The 18,088-nt window shown below is 38.7% G+C and overlaps 2 protein-coding genes across 2 annotated transcripts in view; both read left to right on the top strand.

Moving 5' to 3' along the window:
- The window catches only part of ercc6l2 (excision repair cross-complementation group 6-like 2), a 37,261-nt gene extending 36,684 nt beyond the window's left edge, over nucleotides 1-577 (top strand). The window contains exon 22 of the transcript XR_015094815.1: nucleotides 45-577. The gene's annotated coding sequence lies outside the window, so the exon portion shown is untranslated. The remainder of the gene's footprint in view (nucleotides 1-44) is intronic.
- Nucleotides 578-736: 159 nt separating this feature from the next.
- The window catches only part of ipo11 (importin 11), an 84,792-nt gene continuing 67,440 nt past the window's right edge, over nucleotides 737-18,088 (top strand). Inside the window, exons 1-7 of the mRNA XM_086076899.1 lie at nucleotides 737-883; nucleotides 4,046-4,195; nucleotides 6,240-6,340; nucleotides 8,889-8,961; nucleotides 11,263-11,466; nucleotides 15,127-15,259; nucleotides 15,958-16,016. Of these exons, the coding sequence (XP_085933025.1) occupies nucleotides 4,058-4,195; nucleotides 6,240-6,340; nucleotides 8,889-8,961; nucleotides 11,263-11,466; nucleotides 15,127-15,259; nucleotides 15,958-16,016 (708 nt within the window). The 5' untranslated portion in view covers nucleotides 737-883; nucleotides 4,046-4,057. The remainder of the gene's footprint in view (nucleotides 884-4,045; nucleotides 4,196-6,239; nucleotides 6,341-8,888; nucleotides 8,962-11,262; nucleotides 11,467-15,126; nucleotides 15,260-15,957; nucleotides 16,017-18,088) is intronic.

Genomic DNA, 18,088 nt, shown 5'->3' with positions numbered 1-18,088 from the left:
GAATTCCACAACTCACAGCCAATCATATGTTATTTCCATTCCAGATCTGAGTGGCTCTTGCCTTTGACAAGAACTTGCCACATCCAGTGTGTAGGTGTCTATGTGGTGGCCATATTGGATGTACTTCAGCCAGGTATCTAAAGTGTTAAAGATTTTTTTATTTTTTTTATAAATATATTAGAATATCAAATAAAATGCTGGAGGGGTGTAGCCCTCCTGTTCTGTTTGTTCCTTAACATTTTTCATGGGTCAATGTGACCCATTCTAATGCTTAATCATAAAAAATAAAAAACAACACCTAACGCAATGCAATGTTTTTAATATAAAAAAAAGAAGAAGAAAGAAAACTAAAAATGAAGACCAGCAGACAACGTGCATTGGTAACAGTGGCTCTCCTTGCCCACATGCAAGGGCATTAGAGTACCTGAATTGCTCCAATTTTCCCACTTCAGCCCAGCTCAGCAAATGTCATTGGTGGAGAAACTCAATGAGTTAATCGTTGATTGTTATTGAGGCGGATGTGCAGAGCAGCTTATTCACAACATAATTCAGAAATGGGAAGCTCATACAGCCTGTCTTTTGTTACTTTCAATGTTCAGAGGAAACTAATGTATTGTCTTGAGTGGGACTAAAAGTAATGCTTTCTAATGTTATTATTCGTTGCTAAATAAAATGAATGCTGAGCGTGTTTTTTGCCTCGTTTGATCCGACTGCCGAATGGCCATCTGAAGCTTGACGTCATCAATGCGCGCCGGGTTGTGTTGCTGGCGCCATTCTGACAAGCGTGTGTTGCCCCCCATCTCCCTGTCGGAGTACCACTAAACACAGATTTACTTGTAAATTACCTCTTTCTGTGTTTTCTCGTCTGCAGTGACTCTTTTAGGTGAGTCTCGTTGCATTTCTCTCAATCATCTCTCGCGTGCTCATCCCCGAGAATGAAGACGTATTGTCGGCTAAACGTCCATTGCCCCTAGCTCGTCTGCTATTGAATAAGTTAAGCTCCCTTGCTAGCCTAAAAATTAGCTTTGCTGTATCGCATATTGTGTGTGTTTTGGTTAAATATCATTGCTTTCGTAACGAGTGGCACCATAAGAGGCCCCACAAAATACATCTTCGAATAATCCTCCGCTATGTAAAATATTAAATCACATGACTGACGATCTGGTTAACCGCGGATGCTACTGCACATCAGATTTACTCGCGTTTTTTTATATTTAATTTGTGATGCTTTTCAGAAAAGCTCAATGGTCTGTTTTAGAGGGGCTGGGATGAGAGGCCTCTGTTGGGGATATATAACTAATGACATGGCTAGCATGCTTGGACGCCGTTTGCGCCATGACAAGCGGTGGGAATGTTGCTAACTTTTGACAGCTACACAGCATTATAATATAAATAAATAAAAAATGCATGTAATGGTGCAGGCAACATATGTGTAAATCAGTCAATACAGTACATTCTTGGCATTCTGACTTGCTCCATGTCTGCTTTAGACTAGGATGAGCAGGTGGGCGTATGTGACGTGTGATACTGTTTTACAGTGGGTACCATCCTGATCAGATCACTGGTTCAAACAAAGTGTGAAGTATTTACATGCATGCCATTATTCATCGTTTTCTTTGTCATGCTCACAAGATCACTATTTTAATGTTATGTAAAAATGTTACCTTCACAATAACAGTATTTACATCAAGACCTTCAAAAAAACAAAAAAAACACAGACCACTTATGTCAGATATTTATATTTTTTTGCATCAGGTTTGCAGAGCTCTTTGTCCTTGTCCATCTGTTCAGCTATTCTACAATACATTGCACTTTTAGACTATATAAAGTGTTTTTATGCACTACCTTTTTATTGCAGTTTTCATGTCGTTTCAAGGCAGGGGTCACCAACATAGTGTCCGCGGGCAACAGGTAGCCCCCAAGGACCACACTAAAAATAGCTCACCAGTGATAGGACAATGTGCTTTACTAGGAATACTGTGGACGTGATCATTTAAAAATATAAACACTGGCTTGGATGTATAGAAATAAAGTTGTTCCTATTGATATTTGTGTTTTGTAGTTATTTTGAGAAATAATTTGTCTTCACATAAAGGAATGCCATTCGTTATTAATATTAATCACATGTCATAATATCATTATTAAAGGTAATTTGAGCAAATTTGTTATTTCAGAAGTGTGTATCACACTGGTACCCCTTCAAATTCATCACAAGAAGTAGGTCTCTGTTTCAAAAAGGCTTGGGGTCCTACATTAGCCTTTTTTTACTGGGCCATTTTGGGGTGGCCCTACCAAAATCGGCACTGACACTGTATATTCATGATACACATTTCATATTTAATATATTTTTACTTTATTATTTAAGCCTTTAAAAAAATATTCGGTGCATTTCTTTATTTTATTTTTTTACATATTTAACATTTGGCATTTTCTTGCTTTACATCTTCAAGCTATTCCCTACGAAAGATTTGACCTACCACACAAAAATAAATAAATAAATAAAATGTGTGCCATGTGGTACTAAGATCAATGATAATTGAACAATTTGACTTTAATAAACCTCTAAATATTGCATGTTTAAAAAGAAAGAAAGTGTTGATTTCATCATATTTTGTGTCAGTGAACTTGGTGGCGAGTGGTGCCGGACCACTGTTACTGTAGAACCCTGTGGTTGGTGACAGCTGCTTGAAGGTATTTCGTCCGTTTTTTGTTTGTTTTTGTACCGGTATTTGGAAATTAGGCTATTGTGTCTTTCTTTTTTTTTCTGCCTGATAAAATGTATCGTACACTCGTACAGGTACCCTCCCACTTTCACTGCATGTTACAGACCAAACCAGTAACTAAATAAAAAAAGTATTTGTGTATTTTCTGCACTGTTAATCTGAAATTATCCTCCCCAACTTGCGGTTCAGTATCATAACAGAACATCCCTTTCAATGTCTACTACTAGACTGCAGATGGCAGTGTTGCTGAATGCAAACTCATCTACTTGCTGAACGTCACCAAGTGGACAAAAGTATTGGGACAAGTGTGGCTATTATAATGGCGTTTGTCTCCCCTCCTTTAAATCTAGAATAGATTTCACTTCTCATGATGGGAATATTTTAGTTCCTCCCAAACTTTTTACATGACACCAAATTCATCCCATGCCTGTATGGACCTTGCTTTGTTATGCTGGCACAGTAAAGGACCTTCTACAAACTGTTTCCGCATACCTGGATTCATACAATTGTTCAAATTGCCAAGAGACACATATAGATCAAGGGGGAACTAAAGGGCGTAGTCCCGCCTCTTATTAATTAATTGACAAAGAGGTGTGTCTCAATACTCTTAACTGTGCTACAACCCCTGCCGGCCTCAAACTTTTCAGCCTGTTAATATTCATTAATATTAAATGTATGGAATTAATTACCTGTCAACTGATCCTGACTTTAGATTCTTCACAAAACGAGGCAGTGGAATAAAACATCATCCCCTCCGGCATTAGTAACCTTCACAGGGTTTCACATGCTTCAAAAAGACATCCTCCCTACTAGTAGGAACGTAAGTCCCATTATTGAAGAAGGAAATGAAGCTGGGAGGTGACACAGACTTATTGCCTTTTAAGCCAAGTGAAGATGATTGTGGACCTGAGAGGCTTGAACATAATTGAAAGCAGTAATCGAGACAATCACAATGCACTTGTTGAGGTTAATGGGGTTGTGTTGCCTTAAATTGGGGTCAGAATATTTTGCAACTTGTTCTGTGACATATTGACTTCCAAGACATTCTAATTTCAAACCAATTTTTCCCATAGGAAATAATGTAGAATTGTTTGTTCTTGAATTTAAGTGTTGCTGTCGGGAAACCTTTATATACTCTACAGGTGATCCCCCCCCCTGTGAAAATGTCTTATCATTTTAACACAACACATAAAAAAGTGTTGTTAACAAGTCTGCCAAATTTAAATGAATAGAAAACTTAGGAAGTTTATAAAATTAGTCTTCAAAATCAAAAGCTTAACGCAGCAAGAGTACTGAAACATTTCTCACTGTCTTCCTTTCAGGTATATCCAGCTATGGATATAGACGGTGCCAGTTCGGTGGTGCTGAAGACTTTAACCCAAGCCACGAGTCAGGACACGGCCGTGCTGAAGCCTGCCGAGGAGCAGCTCAGACAGTGGGAGACACAGCCAGGCTTCTACTCAGTCCTTCTGGTGGGCAAGATTTCGATTACAATTGAGTTCAATATTTTTCTACAAGGGTAATTCGCTTTAGATATAGGATTTTAAAATGCAGGAAATTTTGGGTTATCATGGCGCTGGATTGGGCTAAAAATGACTGCAGATAGGGGAAAAAAAGCCAAAATGTGGACATATTGATTATTCAGTGCTCTTGCTGAGTGTGTTGTATATTCAGCCATGGCTAGCCTCAGCAGTTTCGACCTCATTCGGGTGTCAGCAAACCACAAGTTACACATAAGGTTTTATCAGGTTATTTTTCATCTTTTGATCTGTGTGTGGGCAACTTTGCGTCCATATGTTTTGTTATATTAGGCTAGTTTTCAGTGGTTATCTATCCAAAGATGTACAAGATCTGCCTATAGTGATGTAAAATTTAGGTATGTTTGTCTTTTATAATAAGTAAAACTTTCTATTTGTCGCTGGCTTTACAGTGCAGGTCCAGTGGCCCAATTCTGATCCCATTTTTGTTTTTAACTTTATTATTATTTTCATTCACAGCGAGGCTAAAAGATCAATGATGATAGATCAGGGATGGGCAAACTTGGCCCTCGAGGGCCGGAGTCCTGCAGGTTTTGGAGGTTTCCCTCTTCCAACACAAGCTGATTCCAATCAACAGGATCATTATCAGGCTTATGCAAAGCTTACTGATGAGCTGATCATATAGCAGCTGTGTTGGAGAAGGGAAACATCCAAATCCTGCAGGACTCCGGTCTGAGTTTGCCCACCACGGTGATAGATCAACTCAAGTGTATAAAGTGAATTTGACGTAATTTTTTCCCTCAATCTCGGTCTGGTATTTATTAGCATTGTGCAATTAATTGAAATCCAATTACAATTTCAATTATTGCACTCCACAATTACCAAATTAGCATAATCGTAAACAAAAATAAAAGATTATTAATATTCATTTTGAGTTGAAATTTATATATTTGCATCTTTTTTATTTTTAAATTTAATAAATCTTGTTTGCTCCAAAATAAACTTACATAATTATAGTGTTTCAATTTTTTTTTTATTCTTAATATTTTTAGATGTTTAAACATTTTCTTGTTTGGTAATCGTTTGAATAATCGTGATTTCAATTATTACCAAAATAATCGGGATTATTATTTTTTCTATAATTGAGCAGCCCTACTACTGATATAATTATCAGTCATTAAAGTTTATAATGATAGTTTCAGGGAAAATCTATCGTCCTAATTTTTTTTTAAATCGTGACAGGCCTAAGTTTGGCACAACCGTTACGCCACTGGCTATAGCTGGCAATTATTTAGCTTATCCAATGATTGGCACAATTCTAATGTATAACAGATTTACACCATGTTTAACTCTACTTGTACTGTAGTTGAGATTTACAACTAGGGATGGCCCGATCATATTTTTTTGACACCCGAGTTTCTGTGTCTGCTCATACTCAGTCCCGATCCGATACCTTTGAAATGTGTTCAGAAGAAGAAGAAAATAAATAGTACATCCAAATTGTTTCAATTGTCTTTTTTTTTTCCAACTGAGCTATTGCTGTTCTAATTTGGAAATAATCTATTATTGTACTTGATTGCTTTGTCGGTTATGATCTTTTATAACAGGAAATTACAAGATCAGGACAACCTCGTTACTTGTATTTTCTGTCTTTATTTGTGTTTGGGCGTATGTGGGTGCTTAGAAGTCATCATCTTTTGATGTTATCAAGCTGGCATTGACTGTCTGCTGCATTGGATTCACATTGGCAAATGTTTTATATGCATCTGATTTTTATCCACATTTGGAAGAGCCAGTTATTCCAATTTGAAGAGATGTGCCATCTGAAAACTCCTCCTCTCAAAAAACAAACAAACATAGAATTGTGTCACTTAGAACTATGCAGAGTACCTTGAGTCCAGCCTTAATCAGCTGAATCAGGTAAGTACTGTATTTTGTTGTGCTTATATAGAACCTTCTTGGACTTTTTTGTTACCAACACTCCTCATTTTAATCTTGTAACATTGGTTGATGAAATGTATGGCTTGCTTTCCCTTAGAACATCTTCAATAACCATATGCTGGATGTGAATGTCAGATGGCTGGCAGTACTCTACTTCAAAAACGGCATTGACAGATATTGGAGGAGGGTGGCCCCCAAGTAAGTACATGTTTTCACCGCTTAATGCCTCCCTCGCTGTTGTCGCTTTGCCACAATCTTTATTTCACTCGTTTTATTGCCATTGCACTCCTCCTGCTTGTTTTGGTTCCATTTTCCCGTTAGAGCTCTCCTATGTGTATTGTGCCTTTATTACTGTCTTTACTGCTACAGCGCGTGCCTGCTCTCTACCCGTCCTCCTTGATTATTTATATATCCCACGCGTTGTCTTTTGAATGCATGCTGATGTATGTGGCCTTTGTGCTTTCACTGAGCCCCGTGTGTCTTAGGGTGCTTTATGAGATGACTCTAGTTGGATTTGAATGGAGCATTGGTTCATAAATCCACAGGACAGCAGCGGGCCTGAGGTCTTCAGTTCTGCCTCAGCAATCTTTGTGTCTGGCCACTTTGTTTGTCGCTGTTGCTGTCTTCCTCTCCACGCTCTCCTTTTCCAAGTTTGTTTTGTGCCTTTCACTAGTTTCGTGGTCACTTTCATTTTTTAGAGTGCTGTGTAAAGGTTTTGGGCCATCATGTAATTTGATTACTTTTGGGCTTATTGCCATAGATTCAAAAGTCGAGCGATGCCCGATATGGCACGATGAAAGTAGTGTCGCGCACGAAGCGTAAGCCACATTATAAGGCTGTTGCACCGTGTTAATAAGTGTATTTGACAATGTGCTGTAATGGAGTAGAAGAAAAAATTAATGAACAATCTGTTTTTGGGCGTGGGGTTGAACTGAGTTTTCGTATTTATCCATTCATGGATTTTTTTTTGCAGTTCTTGTTATCCCAGCTGACTTTGGACAGGAGGTGTGGTATTCCCTTGGTTGGTTGCAAGCCAAGTGCAGGGCAACAACTGTTCACTCTCACATTCACATCTATGAATAACTTAGTCTTCCATGAAACTTGGATGCATGTTTTTGAGACATGGGAGGCATACCTGTAGAACATGCAAACTCCACACCGGAGGGCGGCCATAGCCAAGATTAAAACGAACTTTGAGAGGGACATGCTAAATACTAGCCACTTGTTCTTTCTTTTTTTATGGTTAATGAAATGTAAATGTTCTACAGGTATTGAACTGTCATCACATTCAAATCTTTAACTGTACAGGCAACATTTTAGGTAACATTTAAAGGGGGGAGCTTGTACTTGAAATTGAAGTCATCCAATCCCCCACTCGAGTCTCTGACCTAAGCCACGTCCCGCAATGATTTGCATTGGTAAACAAGCCCAAATTAGCCACAGCTGTTATGTTTGTACTATGTAGCATGACTTTTAATAGTGTTTTTTGCAATGTCAATTAAAAAAAAGGTGATAAATTGTCTAGAAAAATGATTGGTAATTCCCTGTCTGCTCTGAATTGTCTAAGTTGCCCGTGGCCCTCTACTCGTAACGGCAACTCGTATGTATCTGTCCAATTCCTTTTTTTCCTGTCTTGACTAATTCAGCCCTGGGGCCAGTTTAGTTACCCATGCTCGGTACCAAGCCCATCATGCATCACAGTTTTAAGATGAGATTTTGACTGGTTTTCATGAAATTCATTTAACGTCTTTATTTTATCTTGTTGGCACCTTTCATCCATTTTTTTAATGTGCCGTATTATTAATGTCAAAAACTTGGGAAGCCCTTATTGTACTAAGCAGCCAGGACAGAGACAAGTAGACCTACTGCTTTTTCCGTGATGCCACAGACGTCACTATAAGTTCTGTTACCGGTTCTATTGTTACATTTTCCTTCATTGCCACACACATACAAGTCAAAGAAAAACGTAGTCCTTTCCGTGCTCATTGACCAAGTTGTGGTTGTTTTCCAAATTTTATGACCATCACAGCATTTGAATGTTCACACGGTTTGTGTATTTCTCACTGTCCTTTACTTAATACCTGCATGTTTACTCGTGTGTTATGAGCCGCTGGTTGTCCAGTGACGATGTACTGTATATTTTAAATTTAATTATTTTGCCATTCCCAGAATGTGCGTAAATCCCCTTTTACTTAAGCACATACCAAGGCGTCATAAATTGTTCCACCATCCATATTTACCTCCTTCTCCTCACTGTCTGCTCATTGACGCATCGCGGCGATCATCAAGCACTCCCCCGCTCTATTAAGCCTCAGCTGCAGCTTAAATCTACAGCTTAGATTTTTTTGTGTGTGTCTTCCAAATTCAATGCACAAAACTGCAATGGCAAGCGCATCAGCCGCAATTTTGTAAACGTCATGATGTTTAATGGAGGGTGAGGATTTATAGATGGTTGGCAGCTGGCTGGTGCTATTGCTATACAAGGATTTGAATCCATCCACACACATTTTAGTAGACACAACTTCATATTTCTGTTTGGACTTGTAGATTTAAAATAAAGTTCTAAAGATTCTCCCAGGAGTGGGTCAGGCCTGCTGTCCCCACAATGCAGAGGCTCAGCCCTGCAAAGCACTGCCAGATATCTTGCAACTAGGATTTCCCAGGGATTAAAAACACAGCATTTTCTTTCCACTGTCAGATGCAATATCTTCCTCTGAACATGTTTTCCGTTTGCTTCTGTTGCCAGCGCTTTATCTGAGGAGGAGAAGACCACGTTACGTGCCGGTCTCATCACAAACTTCAATGAACCTGTCAATCAGGTTAGTGATTTCACGCCCACCCCGTGTGATTACACCTGCCCTGATGTGGAGTCCATTAGAGAACCTTACAGGGAAATTCTGTTTGTATCAAATTTTGATGTCATGCTATTTGAAGTAGGTAGAACATGTAGAACGCTGATTGCCATCCATTTACCCACAGGCCAGAAGTAGGAAGCGAGGCTTGGCAAGTTTCTTTTTTTTCACTCTTCTTTTTGGAAAATAAAACGTGCAATAAGATAGCAAAGGGCTAATGCAAACTCACCCATCTATATAATTTCTATAGCATTTACTGGGGTCGTGAGTAAACTGGATCCCATCCCAGTCACTGGGCGAGAGGCGTGGTAGAGTACATCCTGAACTGGTCACTAGTCCATCTTCTGCCAGATTCCACATGTTATTTGTGATGATTTAAAAAAAGAATGCATGAATTACAGTTGAGGTTGAGGAACTACTAATATTTGGACTTTGACTAAAGTTCGGAGGGAATATGCCTTAAATGCTATGATATAATATAGATCTTCAGCATATCACGCAAGAGGTCATCTCAACCTCACTATACCTCATTTCGGCCATCATCATAAACAGATCAGCTCTTTATTTAACTTTTACTTTTTTATTTGGCTTTTGTATGAAAAAAAAGGGAAATTGATGGATTGAAGAAAAGGAGTCGAGAATAATTGATGAAGATGATTTAGACTGCCACATGAGCTTATTGCAGTAGCCTGCGATTTGCAAGCTGTCACTTGTGGCAATTTGCGAGCTGTTTTTATCAGTGCGTTTTTGTTTTATGAAGACTTTAGTTTGTAAATATGATAAAATTAGAGGTACACTATGGTATAACATTTTGAAAAGTGATATATATATATATATAGGCTTGAAGCACAATGCTGACAGTAACAAAGCTATAATAGGGTGTTGGGGAGAAATCAGGTTGCCGTGAGTTTATGGAAATGACAACAATGCAATGATTCTGATTGCGACTGTGGAGGAGCTCTTTGAGAGGCAGAATAGACACTCAGCCATTCAGGATTATTCTGGCTGTCCGCTGGACACAGCTGGCAAGATGAAAGGCTTGAGAATGAAGCAATTTGCACTCTTTGCCAACATGCCGTGGTGCCTAAAGGTGCCGCCTGACACTATTTGAAAGATAAGACGACCCAGCTCGCTGCCTCCAGGTGTGAGGACATGAGCTAGGATATTTTCGATACCCCTGATACCCCAAATATGCCACTAATCGTCTATCGCAGCTAGTCTGAATAGGTTAATATCAGCGGTGAGGAACAAGGGCAGCGGCATAAAGTGAAGTTTCTTTGCCAGATTACTATGTTTAATCAATTAATTCAGTAATCGCCTTTACGATACTTGTATGTAAAAAATATATTTTTGAAAAGTTCCTATTGGGATATCTATATGGAAATTCTGGATTATAAATGTCATGTTATGGGATATAATTGTTGTTAATTTCATTTATTTCTGCTAAAGCCCGTATGTCACTGAGCAGTTAGTATTTTGTCAGGTTTCGTACAAGACTGCAAAACGTTGCAGACGTTTGGCAGACCCTTGCAAACCATTTTTATGCTCGCAAAAAGCTTTTCTTGTCGCCATCATTTTCTGAACATTTTCCAAATTTCTTTGTGAGCATATTAACAGTTTGCCAGCATAAAAATGGTCCGCGAGGGTCTGCAACGTTTTGCAGTCTTGAGCGAAACTAACAAATTACCAACACTCGCTACATGCGCGCACCCTCGCAAGCATGCGCTGCTCAGTGAGATTAAGTGCTAAAGTATGTGTTACTAAGGGATACATTTCTGTACTTTATGTTTTTTGGGCAAAAATTTAGCAATTTAGCGTGCAAATTCATTTGAACACCAGTCTTACTAACATGAATGGCGAATGAAGACTTTGGATGCAAGTCATTACATTAGTGGTTATTTGGTTGAGTTAGGAGTGTATATTCTATTTAACAGAACAGGTGCCTCCTTATATTTGAATGAAAGTTAATAATGTTAGTTAAAGAATTAGCTGTACTGATAATAAAGTTTGATGACAGCCAAGACAACCAACCAGTCACGAATCACGACAAACATAATTGATCTCAGGAAATTGTGTTTGACTTTGAAGGTGCAACTTCATTTTTTAGCGACACACTGCTCAGACAAATCTTTTTTTAAGTGCTCTTTCTCTCGAGAATAGTTTATTTTTGACTAAATGCACTGGCACATTCCTCCTCTGCCGTCTCATGCTTTTTGCCTGTGGTCATTGTCTTTTTCATGTGTGTGTATGTGCGTGCTTTGCCAACAGATAGCAACCCAGATCGCGGTGCTGATAGCCAAGGTAGCTCGACTAGACTGCCCCCGGCAATGGCCAGAGCTCATCCCCATTCTGCTGGAGTCCGTCAAGGGCCAGGATGGCCTGCAGCAGCACAGAGCACTGCTCACCTTCTATCATGTTACCAAAACCCTCTCGTCGAAACGTTTGGCACAGGACAAACGGCTGTTTCAGGATGTAAGTCCTTAGTCGTCTCATTTGTGGATAGATTTTGTCTCTTTAATTGTGTTATTTTGTCTTTTACCATGACCTCTCTCCCTTTGCCAATATTGTGTTTTTTTCTTCAAAAACAGTTCAATGCGTTGCCTGTAGGTGATGCTGTTTAGCTGCTGTTAGCCTGTCAAACATGAGATTAATGGAAGCCTCATTCTTTTTGCATACAAGTGTGCCGGTTTTAATGCATGATTGACTTACAAGTGCGTCTGTGTGTTTATGCACGGTAATGTTCCCTCTGTTGAAGCTGTGAATGTGCAAATCTTAAGTTTTTCATTTAAATGCCATCTAGTGTTTTCAAGAACATAAGATTAAAACTAAAAAGATGGCGTTGTAGAATAAATCATGGTTTTAGTGCAAATAAATGATCAAACAGACTAACAAAAGCAAAGCACCACTGTACTCCCTCAGCTTTGGAAGTTTCCTACATCTCCACATCCTTCTAATCTAGCTTTATTTTTTTTAATTTTTTTAATTTTTATTTTTTTTTATACCTGAACCCTGTACATGTACCTACCTACCTCATACTGTGATTGGTGGTGGACTTGCAGTTTCTCTCTTGGGGCTCCTTTCATTTGTTGATCAATATTTCTGTCTTAGCATTTTCAATGTATATGGTGTTCACCTTCTGAAGCTGTTTGCTGCCATTTTCGTTTAAATGTTGGATTTTCTCAGTTCTCACCTTTATCTTTGACAGTTTGACTGCCTTTTATGTACATCTGTATGTATGCATTTTGAATAGCTTTGGACATTTTGCCTTTTGATCAGTGTTGACATGCATAATGTATATGCTGGAAGTCTAAGCACAGCATGGTACCAACTGTTAGAATAATTGACATCAGAGACCCAAGTAGGTGCCGAAGTGTTTAAATAATGTAGTGTACTAGTGTTTTATAAATGTGATTATTTTCAGGCTAAATGGCTCATACAGCAAAGTAATCTACACGAGGGTGCCACAAAAAGGTCTCTTGCGTATACGCCTTTTAAATCATCATTGACATGACATCAGACTATTAATCAACTAATGACGGCACAGAGTATAAAAAACTCAGTGTGTGTCACCTCTCCAACATCGTGGAATTACCTTACATGCAGACATTGCCCGGCCGTAGTTACGTTTCTGATTCGATTTCTGAAGGTGTGTAATTGCCAGGTTGACTTTGTTCCCCGTTCCGTGGTGTAAAGGTGTAAAATCGGCCAAAGACTGCGGAGTTGTTAAAGACTGTGGGGCTAGGTGATGCTCAGGCACTTAATCTCAGTCATTTTCTGGATCATTCCTTGTGTTTTTGGGGCACAATTCCCTTGAAACTTGGTGGAAGTATGTTTTATGTTGCCTTTTGTTTGCTCAGTACGAGGTTGAAATGCATGTCAATTTGAAAGTTGAATGCGGTGAATAAAAGCCAAAGCTCAGCTTTGTGCTGTGACCTCCCCTTTGGATGGGAGGCTTAATTATCAAGCAAAATTAGCTGAACTTCTTTTTGGATCCTTGTGAATTGTCTTTCATGGAATGTGAAATCAGTGCGCAAATGGCAAATTTTCTTCTTAATTGAAAATGTCCTCGCGCCTCCTTTTGCAAGAGACAAGACACAATCCACATGGCTTAGCTTCCATGTGGTACAGTATTTTTTTTTATTTTTTATTTTTTTTAAATATATATATATATATTTGTTTCCAATGCCCAAATCGATGAAAGTTTGCAAAATTCTCACCTTTTGGCACAATATTATTGGAGGGTTCCTTACAACTAGGGGCACTTGCAGGTAAGTCATTTTATTGGTTGACAGAGAAGGATCATTTTGTGTTACAAAAATAAATTCATTTCAGCTAGTAGGCAGGAATAGTAGGGGTGTCCTTTGTTTATGATGGTCACGACTTAAGTTACAAACGGTACGCGGCTCAAGAAGGCCCACTCAGTTAGAATGACTACAATGCCTTTTATTGTCACTGTTCCCAATGTACTATGAGATTGAAAATAGCTTTTTCTTTAGGGCACAAATAAACCTGCATGTTAGGTATTAAATGTAAGTGAAATATGTTTAACAACAAAATATATTTACCGGTAATAGTGAAGTAAGTTAATTAAAGGAATTATGGTAAGTAGTAGTAGTAGTAGTATTGCACATTATTAGGGTTAATTAACAGCCACATTGAATATTGCACAGTTTGTTCCAGACACATTTGAATATTGCACCTTAGATTGCTAAAGGACACACAGGGTCAGGGTTTAGACCAGGGATGGGCAAACTCATTTCTCGAGGCCCGCAGTCCTGCAGGTTTGGGATGTTTCCCTTCTCCAACACAGCTGATATATGATCAGCTCATCAGCAAGCTCCGCATAAGCCTGATAACGATCCTCTTGATTGGAATCACCTTGTGTTGAAAGAGGGAAATCTCCAAAACTTGCAGGACTCCGTCACTCAAGGACCGAGTTTGCCCACCCTTGGTTCAGACTGGAGTCAGTGTGAGTTTGGGGTAGTAATAGCTTTTGAGAAACAAAAACACTTAATGTTGCATATTGATTGTTGCAATATTGATTGTGCAGTAATTGACTTTACTCCTCCGGTAGACTACGTAGGAATGGAATGTTGTCGTAAACCAATGACTCACAATAGTTGTTTCTTTCTGGGCCTGATACTGGCTTGCGACTTCCTCCAAATACAGATTGATTTTGAGCCAAAACGTTGGAAAATCGCAACACTCTGCTGTCGTCTCGTATTCCAACCATAGAAGGAGTAGATAAAAAGTTGAAGATTCTTTAGACATCTATTTAATTTTACAGTGAAACTTCCAAAGTTGATTGACGCTGGGTGACTTTCAAGTTTTCCAATAGGAAATACATGCTTAAACTGTGACCATCAGCAAACGTAAAGTAACGTTTGTTATTCTTCTTTAACTGTCATATAAACAAAAGTTAACCACTGAACAATATAATAAAAATGAACCAGAATAAAAGTACTAACCCTTTGAAGAAGCTTAATTGGAAGAGAAAACAGTGTTGCACAGTGAGGTTTTGCTGGAATTAACCCATGTTGCGGTGTGTATAATAAGCCTTTTTGCATCTACTTGGTCTTTCCGTGTGTGCAACCCGCAATGCTTGGGGCCTACGCCACATTGAGTATATGTATATACTTCTATTAGAATGAAAATCAAAACCCAAAGCTCATTACTGTGCCCTGGCTGATCGTCTGAGGTAGTGAGCCACACGATGTACTGCACTGTTAAAAGGACCAGCAGTGCTTTTGTTTGCCTTTGATCTTCTTATTTTGTTCTACTAGAATATATGCCTTCCCGAAGAAAATGTAATTGGTGTGGGGTCCAAATAATGTTATGGGAGTAAGGGAAATAGCCAGTTCATTGAGACTTAAATTAGTCCTGTGATTCTTGAGGTCCTTATTTGCTTCCGACTTGTGTTTTTCTTCTTCTAAATTTATTTTGTCTATTCAGTTTACGAGTAGCTTTTAGCATAGCCGCTTCTACCGATAGCGTGGTTATATTTTTCCATGTAAATGTTGTTTGAAGATGCTTTTACTCCGCACCCTCACCGGCATTTTGTTGGAAGTGTCCACTGATCCAGAATGATTTGATCAGCGTGTGATTGACTGTTTTGTGTCTGCATGTTGGCAGTTGGCGTCGGGCATTTACAGCTTTGCGTGTTCCCTGTGGAGCCACCACACGGACTGCTTCCTGCAGCAGATGTGTGCCCGAGATGAGACGGCAGCAATGGCATCGCTGGAAAGAACACTGCTGTCTCTTAAAGGTAGTTGGCACGAGGAAGCTCAAACTTGCGCCACACACTAGCAACACATTTTTTTTTATCAACTGTAAATGGTCGTAATGTGTTGTTACATTTGCTTTGTCCTATGTTTCACGGAGGAGCCAAGTTTAGCCTGTGTTGTTCATAGAAGTAGTCATGAGTTTTCTCCGCATATAACTGTGCGCCTGCACTCCTGCAGTGCATTTTTTTTTTTTATTGATTGGTTTTATTAAACATATGCTTTTGTATTTGGAAAGGTTACCGGTATGTCAGATGAGATGAATAGGATTTGTAAGTGCTTTGAGGTCATAGTTTATGGTATGTTTATATGTTTAAACTAATTATACACGCTTATAAAAAATTCTGGAAGTGCGTCAATTAGGCTACTTAAAGTTTTTCGCCATTCGCTGCAAGGCTCCGTCCCTATCCTCAGAGAAAAAAACTTTTGTGCATAAGTACATGGCTTTGCTTTGTGAAACAATACAATACTTGTGGAATCTTTGATAGTAAATAAACTATTCAAACCATAAAACACTGTCTTTATACAGTGCAGCTTTTACAGGTGGTACCTGGCTAAGGTACTAAGGCTTTTGTAAAAAAAGAAAAAAAATACATAAAACAAATGTTGAGGAAATCCTGGGTTTTACTCTATCATGAATAAAACATTGTGAATGCTATAAAATGTGTTTCCCCCTCCTCAGTACTACGCAAGCTGACCGTCAATGGATTCCAAGAGCCACAGCAGAATATGGAAGTGATGGTGAGTGTCATCACTTTTTGCTTAAATTGCAAATTTTTCCAAGAAAAGGATATTTCAGCATTTCTCCATGCCTCATTTTGAGTTTATTGTGGAAAAATATGGATGGCCATGGTGATTTGAAATGTCCGGAGCAATCTCTGCGTTCAAAGAGCAGAGAGTTTTGTTTAAGTCCTTCTTCAATTGTCTCCGTAAACAAGGTCCAATCTGTGATTGTATTTCATTTTACATCCCATCACCCTCATATGACCCCCAAGTCTTTTTCTCTTTTTGCTTTCATGGCTCACATTTGAAAATAATATATATGCGAAGTCACTGCGAACGTCTCATCGTCCTGTTCACTCAGACATTTTTTTAAACGAATGTTGGCACCCTGGAAGTTCAACGCCCTAACGATTGTACTATCTGAACAATTAGTTAATACATATTTTGCATATTGAACTCAGAATGTGTGGTAGAAGAATATCACATGAGTTATCAGTGCACCTAATTAGACCTAATTTCAGCCATCGTCCGTCTAAGAACACTTGAATTCAAACACAAAAGCTGTTAAGCTCCAAATAGACAAAAATAAAGCCACACCTACTACCAGACTATCATGGCATTGTTTGTTGGTGCATTTTCTAACCCTGCAAAACCAAACTATTACGTGAAACTCCCTCCCTCTTGGCTTCAACGACCCCGTTTGTATTTACGTCAACATGAACTAATTTGTTATCAAACATGTCTACCCATTTAGTTTCTTGTTAACTCATTGCCAAATATTGTAACTTTGGTTGTACTTTATGGTGAATGTCTACTGAAACTGTTGCTGCTTCTATTGGCTCATGCAAACCTAATGGGGAGATTAATTTGTAAATCCAAAGAAATTGGGAAGTCAAACTGTAGCGTTACAGATTGTTTTCCACTTTTGGAGGTTTACTATGGCTTCAATTAACATGAGTACGTTCTAGTCCAATTGAATCATAAAATTAGCCGTTGTCATGTGTTTACCAATGTAATATTTGTTTTTGCTTTGAACGTGTTCATCTAAATATGCAATTGTATGATCTAATTAGTGTTTTTTCTACTGTATTTTATATTCAAGTAGCCTTGGGGTACAGAGAAGATAGATGCAGCGATTTAAGGTCGTTGCGTCATTTACGGTTGGGCTCATTCATTCAGTTTATGGTGCTCCATCGCTGACTTTCAATTTTCTATATTCCTCTTTTTTTTTGTTCTCAGTTTCAATTGGTCAACTTGTAGAGGCCAAAGCCTTTTATTTATTAATTTATTTTAATCAGTGATACTCAGTCTGTTAGAGCACAAATGAGTTAAGTTCGAGCTAGAAGGCGCAAGGTCTTACAGCGGCTGTAACTCTCACATTAAAATGCCATTTGCCTCGAGCTGGTTATTACAGCTCAGCGGGCGGACATAATGGCTTTAGAGTTAATATTTCATGTTCAGATTGGATTTACATGTTGTGAGTATCTTAGGCTAGTTCCTGTTTTAGCTTGCAAAACCATTTTCCCTCCCATATTCATTTGCCATCCTTGGATTTCCTTCTGCACGTATTCTCCATATTAAGGGTACCTTTCAAACAAACATGGCATTGAATGTATTTATTTACGTCACAAAGTGCTACTGTCTTTTTAGAAACACAGCTAAAGTTGTAGCCTTTGGAATGTTGCATATTTGGATCACCAGAACCAATAATGTAACCTAATACATACAAAGCTTCACCTGATATGGAAGTAAAGTCAAAAGAGGGAAATGCATTTTCAAAAGTGGGATGGTTTTTGGCGTAGTACTAGTCATAGCAGCTGTTGGCATCACAGAGTGTAAATATACTAACAGATTCCCAGTGACTCACAACATTTTTTTGCATGTAAATGGGTAGCTTCACGTAGAGCTTTTAACCAAATTGCCTCACATTCACCATCAGTGGTCTGGCAATATGTGGTAAATTTGGGAATTCAGTTTCTCTAAAGAATATGGAAGGAGGTTACGTCTCTTCACTGAGAGAGAATCTGATTTGATCTTTTCACATTTATCCAAAGTATATGTTTTGCAGGGATGCATATTTGTCGTTCAAG

Source organism: Leptonotus elevatus, chromosome 5, assembly GCF_054856555.1.
Source record: "Leptonotus elevatus isolate MCC_2025b chromosome 5, RoL_Lele_1.0, whole genome shotgun sequence".
Classification (NCBI taxonomy): domain Eukaryota; kingdom Metazoa; phylum Chordata; class Actinopteri; order Syngnathiformes; family Syngnathidae; genus Leptonotus; species Leptonotus elevatus.
This window is presented reverse-complemented; position numbering and strand designations above follow the sequence as displayed.